The sequence below is a fragment of the Pleurodeles waltl genome, chromosome 3_1 (genome assembly GCF_031143425.1).
Source record: "Pleurodeles waltl isolate 20211129_DDA chromosome 3_1, aPleWal1.hap1.20221129, whole genome shotgun sequence".
NCBI classification, from domain to species: Eukaryota; Metazoa; Chordata; class Amphibia; order Caudata; family Salamandridae; genus Pleurodeles; species Pleurodeles waltl.
In genome coordinates, this window is record NC_090440.1 from 77,152,785 (window position 1) to 77,166,409 (window position 13,625).

General features: G+C 44.3%; 1 protein-coding gene across 1 annotated transcript in view; it reads right to left on the bottom strand.

Annotated features, from left to right (window-relative positions):
• Positions 1–11,635, bottom strand: part of LOC138283776 (catalase-like) — a 91,854-nt gene extending 80,219 nt beyond the window's left edge. The window contains exon 1 of the mRNA XM_069221847.1: positions 11,358–11,635. Within this exon, the coding sequence (XP_069077948.1) occupies positions 11,358–11,387 (30 nt within the window). The 5' untranslated portion in view covers positions 11,388–11,635. The remainder of the gene's footprint in view (positions 1–11,357) is intronic.
• Positions 11,636–13,625: the final 1,990 nt, after the last annotated feature.

Genomic DNA, 13,625 nt, shown 5'->3' on the forward strand with positions numbered 1-13,625 from the left:
AGAGGCTGATGGCCTGGGACGGGTATGAGTTACGTAATCGAAAAGCCTGAACTTTAAGCACGGCCCATGTGAAAATCTGACACCACTTTCAATGGAAAACCATTTTCTCTCAGAGAAAATAGACAAAGGTGGAAAATCGATCACAATTCGACCTCATGTCTTAAATTGCACTTGTTCACACAATTTTGAAGTTAGGTGTCACTCTAACAATTCTTATTGATCAACTGAATGGTTATCATTTTATCACCCTTAAGCATCCAAGCTTTATGCTGATTTACACCTCGGGGCACAGCCCGCTGAGCTTCCTACCCGGCCGCATCTGCTGGACAAGCGCTGGGTAACAACAATCAGTGGAGTTATGGATGTTTTCAGCAGTCGGCACTTTCCAATACAGGTAAAATAGCTTAGGGGGTTAATGTGCCAGCTGCAGAGCAATGCTGGTCACAGGTCTGAATGTTAGCAAGAGAGCTTAGTGAGTTTATGAATTGTTGCAGAGTTCAAGCAGCTCTTATTGATCACAGGATAAAGGGCCTCATTTTCAAACTCTTTTGGACGGAAAATCATCACTCTGGATTTCTGCCTCCAGCCCAATTATGAGTTGTCCGCTGGGCCAGCGGAATACTCACCACAACATGGACGCTGGCTCATAATCGTGCCGGCGGCATTGCAGGGGTGCGTCGGGTGCAGCAGCACCCATCACGCTTTTCACTGCCGAAAAGTGAGACGGGTCTGTCCATGGGGGCCCCTGCAGTCAAATGCGTGGGCCCCGGCACCCCCTTTCCACCAGCCTTTGCATGCCGATGGGACCACCATGCAAAGGCTGGCGGAAATGTGGGTCGTAATCCAGAGGTCAGCGCTGCTTGCAACTCTGCCCTGGTGGATTGAGACCGCCGTCAACCCGAGGCCATCCAAGCGCCACCACAAGTCTGGGGGTCCTTGGACCGCCAGACTGGTAATGAGGCACAAAGTCTGTTGCAATAGCTCGGTTGGTTATGTAGCAGATGTCAAAACTGGCAGTACATTTTCAGGGCATGAAAACAATCCCTGCAGGACTATCTTAAGAGTTCATTCTTCTGTGGATAATAAAATTAATATGATTGAGATTGGTAGTAATTAATACTTTTTAAGCACCAAAAAACTATTTTATTTTATGTTATATGCATGGTCATTGTTGGTAAAAATTATTCACCTAGAGTCGACAGACAGTACCTTACAGATATGACGCATGCCAAAGACACTTTGGTCCAGATTTACTAAAATGTGGCGCAGCGCGGTACTGCGCAGCGCTACGACACTTTAGAAATGCAAGGATGCGCCGTATTTACTAAAATATGGCACACCTCTATGTTTCCCCCTGTGCCGGTGCTAAATTTAGCTGCCAGCGCCAACGCAGGCATCCTTGCACCATAGTGAAAGGGTGCCTGTGTTGCAGGGAATGATTCTTTATGTGCAGGAAGGTGACCCTTCCTGCACATACACAATCTACAATGGCGATTTGGCACTTCTATGTGTGCTGCAGACGGCTCCAGGCTCCCCATGTGATGAGGGGCAGCACATGCAGGTGAAGAAGCCTCTGAAAATTAATCAATAGGCATATTTATTAAATTATTGGTGCTTTTTGGAGAAAAGTAAATAACTGCTTGAGAAGAGGCTTGGACTGCCCAGATATTGCTGTATAGCTTCCATAACTAATGCAGTGCAGATGGACGGTAGAATTAAACACCAAGAAAATGTAAGGGCCTGATTCACTAAGCTTTCTGTGGTCCCAAGTTCAAACTACAACTGCAAATAGTGAAATTAGTAGTAGCAAATGCCTAAATCCAGAGAATTAGGATTTGCAGAATTGTTCGGCCACAAATTTACAAATTTTACATACTAAGAAAGTTGGCGAAAAGTTCCACTACAGTTATACTAGTAAATGCAGTAGGGGAGAATGATCTTACGGAAGATCATTCAATTCACAAGGCTCTTCTTATTCACTCTTCCATTCCGTCCTTTTATTATGCTGATCTTGTCTACTTCTCATGTTCTCCCTCAACACTTTGAAATATTCATGGAAATGCCAATTTCGAACATTCAAGATCTCAGGTTACCTGTTGGACTTAAGATCCTGTTGGTAGAGAAATGTCCCCTGCGTGGAAGATGGGCGTGTAAACCTGCCATGAGTGTCCGTCTATTTGTGAAGGTAGTTTCCTGATTTTTATTAGGGCTCTGCGGCACCCTGATCTAATGTGTACAGATGCCTAGGCGTGTCCCTGATTCGGCAAGGTCCAGGACCTGTCCTTTAAGCTTGAGTTATGCACCAAAAGTACCTTCATAGTGGACAGAGGACTACTGTCTTTCCTGGGCAAAGCGCCATTAAGCAATGGTGTCAGCATGCAAAGTTTTGTGATTTTATAAAGCTGATCAGACCTTTTTATATGTCTCAGGGACAGTGTGACCGACTGACACTTGCTGTATAACCTGCACTCACTCTTGTGTAGCTTGGCAGTGAGCAGTTAGGCTTATCATAGGGGCACTGTGTAAAGCATTGGCACAGCACTTTCAAACAACAAATGCATTGAGCGTCACAAAAGAGACTTCACACCAGGTATGTGTAAATAAAGTTTGTATTTAACACAACATGAACCTCATGAATCTCTGGGCATAAATCACATTTGAAAATATCACTAGCAGGTCTAGGTCCAACCAAGTTAAAATGACATCAGTAATATGTACACTTTGGGAACGTTGTCAGCACATGGCCCACCTGAGCAATTATTCTAGTTCAATCCCACATTGTTTTAGGGTGCACCCCGAATAACTACAATAGCGGAAATCTGTAGGGTATTCTTCAATCCCTAGGCATACATGTCCTTGCGAACACACAAACCTGATTTGGCAGGCTGGAAACATGTTTAGGAACACCATAGGTGCAAGTGCGCACACACAGGCCTGCTATGACAGGCTGGTCCCAGGTTTAAGAACACTGTAGGTACAAGTGTGCACACACAGGTCTGCTATGACAGGCTGGACTCATGTCCTAGACCACTGAGGTGCAAGTGTGCACATACAGGCCTGCTTCTGACAGGCTGGACTCATGTTTAAGAACACCATAAGTGCAAGTGTGCACATACAGGCCTGCTTATGACAGGCTGGACTCATGTTTAAGAACACAGGGAAGGTGAAGTGTGCACATCTAGGCCTGCTATAACAGGCTGGCCTCTTGTGTAAGAACACCATAGGTGCATTTGTGCACACACAGGCCTGCTATGACAGGCTGGTCTCAGGTTTAAGAACCTCGTAGGTACAAGTGTGCACAGAGATTTTCTATAATAGGCTGGACTCATGTTTTAGACCACTGAGGTGCAAGTGTGCACATACAGGCCTGCTTCTGACAGGCTGGACTCATGTTTAAGAACACCATAAGTGCAAGTGTGCACATCTAGGCCTGCTACAACAGGCTGGCCTCTTCTTTATGAACACCATAGGTGCAAGTGTGCGCACACAGGTCTGCTATATCAGGCTGGCCTCTTCTTTAAGAACACCATAGGAGCAAGTGTGCGCACACAGGTCTGCTATGTCAGGCTGGACACATACTTGACAGGCTATTCTATACTCAGTGACATGTACCTCTAGAAGTCAGGGCCGTCCCCTCCCCGGGTATGTGGTGCATCTTTTTACAGGGCACTCCTGAGTACTGCACCTGAACCAATCACATATGCGCCTCTTCTTGGCATGAGTAGGAAGGACACGCACACTTTCCCACTGAAGCACAGTGGGAAAGTGCCCAGAGTCCTAAGGCCACGTAAAGAGAGTCAGCAAAGTACCCAGAGGGAAAAAGCAAAAGGTTTCAGGGAATCCCCTAAGAAGGGCCATGTCCATCAGAGGATCAATCTGTTGATGTACAGAGTCTGTCACATACTAACATGAAGGACCACTGAATAAGACACTCCACAGTACCACCCCATTAAAAGAAAACCATACCGAAGAGCACACAACACAACTCACTAATTAATATGCAGGTGTTAACCTTATACAATCTGTTGCAAAAGTTTTGTTTGGTTTCAATTGGTGTGCTGGGTCTAAGGCCATTCTAATCATTGTTTAAATGTTGAATAAAAACCATAAAAAAATCTCATTATAAAAGAGGTTTCACAACAGCATCACATTACAAAGACGCTTCACGTTGAAGAAAAGATAAGTCTGAAAATTCATCAGCTTGATTGGCGACCCATAATTTGCATCAGTGAAGAGAAAAAGATTCAGGCAGGCTTGACCAAACTATATAAACCACTGACAGAACATGGGTCTGTCGTGATTTGACTAACGAGAAATAACTACAGGGACAAATAAATACTGGTTCTGTATCACTGGTAATAATGATTGCAGGAGCAATATCAATTTACAAGGATCAGGAAGGCATCAAGTGGTATCACCATGCAGTGTACGGTTGGCGGTAATTACAACAGGTAGTAGACATGAACGCTTAGGCACAGGGCTGCAGCTACGCGCCTTTTACCAGTCCTTCAGTACTCTCCTTCCGTCAGTCTCCCCGCCAATGGTAAGGAGGGTACCGCCTAATGGGAACTGGCATAGCGTTGCTTGAGGTGTGGATCAGGATAAACCATGCCTGGCAGTTCAGTCGGTATGTTCCTATTGGAGCAGGACCAAAGCTGATTTCAATATGGTTGGGTCCTTGTCTGGGGTGGCCTTGTGGACAAAAACAATGCACTAGGTTACAGCCCAGAGTGAATACTAGTGGCTGAGATTAAAATAAGCATTCCCACAAATCACTGGTTGTACTCCTCAATACAACACCCTAACTGTAATGGGTATGCCAAAACTTGGGTCTCTTGCTTGTGGGCCCTTGGAGTCTTTCTAAAGGCCTGTTCTCCATCACTGGGCATCAATTGACTATCAGGGAGGGGTCTATTTTCATTTTTGTCCTTGTTCGTTAGGAAAGAAGAGTTCCATCTTGGAGCATGTTACTTAGTCCGTCCTTTATGTCTCCTTAATGTCTCCTTAATTTACAGTTTTTTCAATTGCCTCAGTTTTGGTGCTAGATAAGCCTGGAGACCCTCAAGATAAGGGACTGGCCTTTATAGGGTGCACACCTGATCCGTATGCCTGTTGTTGCAACTGTATAAATAAGAAGGAGCCTGGGTGTGGGAGTCACACTGAGCTGGGGAAGCGATACTGGGTGCAGAATCTTGTTATGTTGAACTGATGGATGAGCTCTACTGGACGTGTACGTTTGGAGGTGGTAAGGAGACTTAAAGTCTGCAGAAGAGCAGGAGGGGCAAACAGAGCTGTTTGCAAGGAGGGGGTTTCAAGTTGCATTGTGTGTAGAAAGAGAAGAGGGTGCAAAAGCCCCAGTGTGTACAGGGAGCAGGTCTGGATACTCAGTTTGTGCAGGGATTGGGTGCAGATCCAGGCTAGCAGGTTGCTAGTGCACTTACTGGATCTCCTGTACTAGCAACAAGATCTCCCAGTTGGTTATAGCAAGTGACCCCCTTTGTTTCACCAAAACAATAGGTTCTGGGACGACATACCAATCACAGGACCTGTGTTAGAACCTTCTTTTGCTCTGTTTTGTTTTATTTTTTGAAGATAAAGAATTCTAACGTTACTGTTAGTGAAAGTTTGCAAATTTCCATTTGTATTGATAAGTACTTTTCTTCAAACCATTAACACATATGAGACCCTCAAGGGTAAGTAGTGCGCTTTACAAATTCCTGATTGATTGACATCTTCATTTAATTCTCTTTTTTTCATAACTATAATGCTATTTCAACCTTCTATCCTTATCCTTAGTCTGCCCTAATTCTAACACTAGCCCTTGGTCTAAAAATGGCATTAAGTAAAACGCTTGCTCTTTTCCTTAAACCTGTAACTTTTCTGTTTAAGTTCCCACAAATTGCAGTTTTAACTCTTTGGTGATTTGTGAATTCAGCAAAGTTGCACGAAAAAGAAGCAGTGGTAAAATAAGGAGGACTCAACTAGGGTAACCTGTCCCCCTGCCCCCCCCCCCCCCGGGTCATTTCTAGTCCTAGAGTTTTGTGTGATAGTCCAGTGTGTCCTGGGTGTTGTGGCCTTCTTTGGTTTCCATTGAACTACTTAGAGTGCATAAAATCAACGATTTGTAGGTGAAAAGCTTAGGCCTGGAGACAGTGTCCATGATGACCTAGAGTGAGCTGGTGTCCCTAACCTCAACTACTTGGTATTTCGATTGGGAAACTAAGCAGTGCGGCCAAAGCAGAGGGGTTAGAGAGCAACAGCGAGGGGCTGCCTGGGTGCATAGAAAGAGGGACTCATTGTGCATAGGATACTGTGTACATCATGTACCAGGCTTGTCAGGATCATATTTTTATGGACATTCATTAATTTCAGAAGGGAAGAATATTAATAGAAAGAACTTCTGCAAAAGTTTAGACAAAAACAACGCTAAGGGATGCTTCCAAGCCCTCGTCTGGCAACAGTAGCAGATGTTGATAAGCTGTACTTAAGTGATGCTCAGATTGTTGGTGTTTGGCCCTCTGTACATGGACCCCAATTTTGAGTTGTACGTTTGTTCAGGTGCCTTCATCATTTAGAGGCACCCAAGTCTTAAGTACAGGAAGTGTTGGACAAATTCTAACCCCAAGCTCAAAGTTGAGGCTGTTACTTAGGAGGAACAAACCCATCCCCTTCTAAAATGTTGAAATACTACACGGTGTTTGCAGTTTCCTGCACAGTAAACGAAGTGGTGTTAAAACACCTTGTTGCAACACTCAAACCTCAAAGATACAAGAAATCTAACCAGAAGGAGAGGGATGACTGGATGTACAACCACAGAGAAATGTATCAGAACCCACAGTACCCAGCACAATAAACAAAGAACGGACGAATGTTAAATGCTGTTAGCCAGTGTCGAATCCAAGTTGCATTCCAAGGGATACTGTGAAGTGCTTCGAAGCTGATACCTTTCATAGGTAACAAGCATTGGTTTACGTATTCGACATTCATCTTGGGGTACGCATCAACCGAGAACTCTGAAACGTGTCACGCTCAGTGTGGATGCTCCTGAGTGCACCCCTTAATCGTAGAGTCCCTCCTGCTGGATGTACACACACACCTCTTTAGCTCACTCAGAAAGGAAGGAGCGAACCTCCACCTCATTCAATGAGGGACTCTCATGCCAGCATTGAAGGGATTACACGTTACTTGGTGTTTCTGTAGAAAGGAATCTCTTATTAATATAGGGGAGCAAAGCTCTTGTGTCTGTCAGACAATTAAACGGAGCCCCGCTAAATGGGAGTGCACCTCACTTAGTGAAGAGTCTCACTCATTGACTATACACACTGTCACCCACTACATCCAGGACCCTAACTGTGGTGCAACTCAGAAAACACCTCAATAACCACTGCTGAAAGGGAGGTTAATGTTTCAAGACCAGCTCAGTTGCTATTCATAGGACCTCAATGTGTGGCTTCACATAAGGGTTCGCCTCGTTTGCTTCTGCGTCCATTGTGTTGGGAGCCTCTCATCTTCCCTTTTTCATGCAATGTAGCAAATCCCATCCGTAATAGATAAAACAAGTAACTGTTGCAGCAGCAGAGAAACAAACCTAAGTGAGTACAGGCCTGGTCTGGCCTTTTATTCAATCGGGCGTTGGTCACTGGAGGCCAGTTTTGAAAGTCCAGGACCTTTGCTGCTGCATCGAACAGCAGGGAGAGGGGAATTTCAAGGAAGAGAAAAAAGGAGGAAGGAAGAAGTTGGAGAGAAAGTTCAGAGAAGAAGAAGAAGAGAGATTGAAGAGAAGGAAGACAGACAGAGACAGGAATGGAAGGGAACTAGGCTAGTGTGCAACATTTTACTTATTGGTCCCCTAGACCGGCCAGGAGTATATCAATAAATTGACAAATAATAACGCCTATAAACATCAAGACAGGTGGTATTAAATAATTTATAAAACATTATTATGATATAACATGGAGCATTTAATAATTGTATAAAAACCTGGTTGAGTGCTTATGGTATGTGCACCACACATGAAAACGTATATGTGTCCTTGCACTGCTCATTTCCAGGGTCACCTTTGTCGTCTAGATTAGAATATCTCCAAGATGGTGATTTTGTGTGATCTGTAAGGGCTTCAGCATTGAAAAACCTTTTTGTACAGACAGCCTTCCACTATTAAATGCCAGGACAAGCACTTCAGCCTTGCACCGGGACAGAGGTGTTGCTACCTCCCTTCTGAGAAACACCCCTTTGTGTTCAACCTTGGAGACCCTTAGAGAGAAAGTTGGAAAATGTGTTATAATACCTCATTACCTCTGCACGAGGCCAAACCACGCAGGCCTAAGAACTATCTCTGCTGGTGGGCCCTGAGCCCCGTCCCGTGCCTAGCCCCCCACGGGTGGTCAGTACTTAGCACCATAGGCAGGGGCGTAGCTTGCCCAGTAATATTAGGGGGGGTGTAAGCTTCAAATTTTCCAACAATCACGCTGGCACATAGTGTAAAAATGCATTAAAGAACAAGCTGGGTGTATGAGAGGGGATTAAAAGGCAGTGTGAAGGGAGAGGGATGTGGGTTAACAGGGGTACTATGTAAGAGAAAACACAATATTTTGTAAAATAACCAACACTTTGAGGCCTTTATAACCGAGAGAGAGAGTGTATGTGCTTTTTTCTGTGAATATCTAAAAATCCACAGTGAAATCCGACAGACACCTCACTGTACTCAACTAAAAGATCATGTATGCAACTATTTATCAGAAAATACATTAATTGGGGTAATTGGTGGGGGTAACACCCCAAACACCCCACCCCGAATCTACACCCTTGCAGTTGGCCTTAGGAATTTCCAATTTAGCACTGCATGAAGATATATAGTGCAGAAATGGCATCTTGTCTTTTTATGCATTCAGAGGTTTAAATTTAGAACATGGTTTTGCCCTTAGAATCAAACGGTATTGCCATATGTCAAAGTTGAATGGGAAAATTTTGTTACATGTGTGGCAAAGTGCTTTCTACAAATTTAACACAATTATTTGCACTTCCAACATTTTCTAAATGAGCACTTAAATGTCTCCCAATTGGGGAAACTAAGCATCTCATATCGCTGTCATAATTACCATAAGTCAAGTCACAGGCAAATCAGTCATTAAATGAATTGCATTCAACTATATGAATGTGTGAATGGAACACATATGAATGTGTAATGTTAAACCAAATGGATATAAAATGAAGATCAAAGTATTTTGTTCACATTTACGCCATTTTCTAAAAAACGCAAATGCCCACATTTGAAGTATGTGAAGTTTTGTAAGACATGCAGTGATCTCCTTGGAAATGCATCTATTTTAGACTTTCAAATCCCTTGTGACTCACACAATGCTTCTAAACACTTTCTTCAAGTTCTTAACATTTAAACTTCTGTGCACCCCCACAAAGTCATTACTGGAAGCCGGGGACCTCAGGCTTAAGCAATCTCTATAATTTGAACCTCAAAACAATACACAAAACTGCAAAAACAATTATACATTAAACAAATAAATATGGAAATATTTTATCTAATTTACAGATGAAAAAATCGAAATGTTATTGGGATTGTTGAAGCTTTTCTATTTTTGGTTTTTAATTCTTAAAGACGAGGGGATATGCTAAATTCTGGCATATCACTTTATCCTTCTTGCTCACAATGCACGCTCTCTTTTTGCCGATGCTTCAGTTGAGGCCACTCGTTGTCTATTTTATTTCCTGGTTGCTGTACTTTCTCTGCTTCAAAAAATCAAGCTGAGTGTGTCAACTTAATTATTAGCCTCTAATTTCAAATTCCTTCAGGTTCACAGAAAGTTTTAATGTACTCTTTCCTAATCCAAGACTTTCATTGCACAGACTATTTGGCAAAGTAATTATGATAGTTATTCCCACTTCCTCCGACAACTACTTCCCCACATGTTAAGAAACCATCTGATTATGAACCCCCCCGTCAACACAGTGCAATACATTATTTGAAGGAGACAAAATATCAGTTGTTGAAGGGCTCAAGTTTGCCACCATTGAGGACATGAAATGTATCTCCTTATTGAGGGCAACAGGGGATTTTCCAGCTTGTCGAAAGCAGGGCATTTTATTTGTAAAGGCTGGATAATGAAATAAAATAATCAATCATTCTAATAGATATCAATCAGACATTTTCACGCACCCACTTGGGTACACACTGAGACCACAGCCACATAATCAACAAACATCCAGACCAATAAAACCCACCCCTATGATGATTATTGGATAAGCGTGCACCCCAGAAAAATAATACAGATAATATAGCAAAGGCCGTCAGAAAATGCCTTGATGCAGGTAACATTGTTACCAAAGTTCCATAACAGACTCTTGCCAACAGCTAGCCAATGTAATCCATTACTAAAACAATATGTTACTCAACTGCAGCCCTGCCAGCAACTTTCCAATATAATTCACTGCTGACTGATACCAAAGAGATTCAAACACTAACTTGACTCCGGTCCTACTTCAAGTATCATCAGCTCCCCCATCCCTAGGTTTTTAAGTCAAGCACAGGAGCATGCAAGCGGCGCTTTTCCAACGTGTTGGTATGTATCTGTGGGCTTTTAACCACGCCCACCGCGCGCCCATCACTATCACTCGTTCATGGGCTTGCCTTTCAAAAATTATTTGTTTTTGTTGGTAAATGCTTTACATTTGTCCCTCCTTGGGGTGGTTTAGTTACTGCCTTGGCCATCGACCCTGTTACATGGATAATTGCACTTTTGCCAATAATTCTGACTGCAAGGGAACTTCTTTTTCCTTTTGAGTCTCACCTCTGCGCTCATGCAAGTCGTGGCGCTTTGAATCGCCTCGCTTATGTCAACTGTTTTACTTTTTATTTTCTGTTTGTGACGCAAAAAAAAGTCCAGTTAAGAATTTACCACCCTAATAGCTCTAACTCCAGCAAACGCGAGACCCATTGCATTGCAAATGTCTGTTTCCTGTGCTTTCTCTATTGGTAATCGGCTTGTCAAGTTATTAAATGCAGAGTAACATACTGCAAAGAAAAAACATCGCTCACTGTAAGTTTAAAGCACTGAACGTGGGGAAACATTAAAACCCTGTCACACCCGCCCAGCGAGCATCTAAACAGACTGGGCGAATGGAGGGGGAGGTGGCGAGGGGTCCTAAACGCAAAGACTCGCCAAGTAAACTCGTGGCTCGGCGCGAGCGTAAGCCTTGCACCGTTCCGAACGCTGCGCGAGCGCGGGTCTCGCGGCGCCCTTGGCACGCAGAGGGACGGTGCGCTCCGAGGCGCGCGCAGCTGGCGCGTGGTGAGGTCCGGGTGAGCGCGTGGTGGACTCCGAGGGGGCGCGTGCCTTCCTTACCCCAGTATCGTTCTGGCTGGTCACAGACATGGCGCAGCAGCAGTTAAGGTCCTGTTCACAGAGTTTTGCAGAGACTCAGGATCCCCGCGACAAAAAAAGTTGTTTATCTGTGGCACAGGAGGGTTTCAGTAACCCGTTATATATATTGGGAGTGACTGCTCCACCCTCGCCCAGTCCTTCCTCCTCCCGAGGCGCGGCCACTCCCAGCTTCACGCGCAGCCAAACCTTGCTTGGCACAGCACCACCGACGCGGGTTCGGACGAGGACTGAGAATCTGCATTGGCCTGACACCCAACTGAAAACACTGACCTTCCTTTGCTCTGCTGATCATGCCGATTTTCATTCTTCCCTCAAAAATTTCATTTTTGATACCCTAACGATGGCAGATAACAGGAACGGCCTAAGTCCGTAAGACTGATAATTGAAAATGCCTACAAAGCAGTTGTGCAAACACTAATGTCTCAATCACGGGTTTCGCGGTTCTTTAGGTCAATTGCTGCCGAAAAAAATATCATATGTTTTATTAGCTGGAAGAGTCGAGTGTTTTCTGATTGCTTCTTTGCTAACATGCTGCACGTTGAGGAAGGCCACGCAGCCTTCTTTTTTCACGTCACATTCTCTTTAATTTTTTTGTTTAGGAATTCAGGGGTGTGGATTTTAATAAAATTTCCACTTGTCCATGGGACAACATGCTTCCTTAATCTACTTGCCCTGTTAAAAAAAACACTTGTCCCTTTGGTGCAATGTAGTGCTGCGACAAATTATGTCAGCAATTTCATTATATAAGAACTCTGATTATATTCTCTCTGATTATGCCAGGGCTCATAGTATGGTTTGAATACCAGCAATTCCCCTATATTACCACCTCTCCGCAGATCTACATTCTGGGACTAGAGGTAGCGGTAACTAATAGTTTCTGGGTTGGAATGCCTTTTGAGTCTGTGCAAACCTACCAACTTGCATGTTTTAGGGATATTTATTCACTCTTCATAAATGTTTTCCCATAGTGAGAAAGGTTGGACATGTATTCATAACAAAGACAGAGGAAAAATTCTTCCAGGGTTGGGAAAATAAGTGGTTGGAAGGAAAGTGAACTTGTAAACACTCAACAGATTTTTGCATGAGCAAATCTACACATACATATTTGCTCGTGCTAAAATGCAGTTTGCAGATATTTTGTAGGAGTACAATTTCCTAGCCTACTTTTGTAAATTCCTGTAAATTCGTGAAAGCTGTGTATCTGCACTAAAGCAAGGATATATACCATGCGTGAACTTTTGTGACTCTCTTTCAGAATTGGGTCCCTAAATAGGTAAATAAGTCAGGCATTAACCCCTTCGGTGCCCTGGATGAGCTGGTCTCGCCCTCGGTTGCAGTGTGCTGAGGACGAGACCAGCTCGTCCTGCACCCGGCCCATGGGGGAAGCACTAGCACTCCCCCTGTGGGCCTCCCACCCCTTCCCCTGGGCAGTTATGGACGGGAAATCGCTTCCTCTTCTACCCCCTATCCCACCCACCCAGTGACGTCTGATGATGTCAGCGTGCAATCGCGCACTGACCTCATCAGAGGCTGCCGACATTGCACTGGAAGCTCAGCTTCCAGCGCGATCAGAAAAAAAATTAAAGCATTTCTCTTTTGATCAGGGGTGGGGACGAGCAGAGAGGCATCAAAGGAAAGGCTTTTCCTTTCCTTTTGTCTTTCTGAGTATTTCTGCAGCCCGATCGTAAAGTGATCGGGCTGCATAAATGCCCACTAGACACCAGGGAGTTTGTTTAGATGATATAAACAAATAAGGGGAGCAGCACGTTGGGCAAGGGCCGCTCTCCAAGGGGGCATTTTTTCATTAGGCCTTTTGAGCCCCCTAGGGGCAGATCGGCCTATTTTGATTAGGCCAATCTGCCCCTGGGGGGGAAGAAGCCACTAGGCACCAGGGATAATTTTTATTCTTTTTTACACGTGGGGAGCGACCCCTTATGCAAGGGTCGCTCCCCTGGGGCAAATTGTTTATAGGCCACTTCTGTGTGTGTTTGTTTTGTTTGGGCATTCCTGGGCCAGATCGGTCTATTTTTAAAAGACCCATCTGCCCCCAAGCGGGGCAGAAATCCCATCAGAGACCAGGGAAGAATTTTGTTTAAAAAAAGAGGGTTGGGGGTATGGCCATAAAAATAGGGGCAAAGTTGTTCTGCTCACTGGTGGGCAGATGGGGCAATTACCCTGATCCACTCCCCGGGGGGCAGAAAGCCTACTAGATGCCAGGGAATAAAAAAA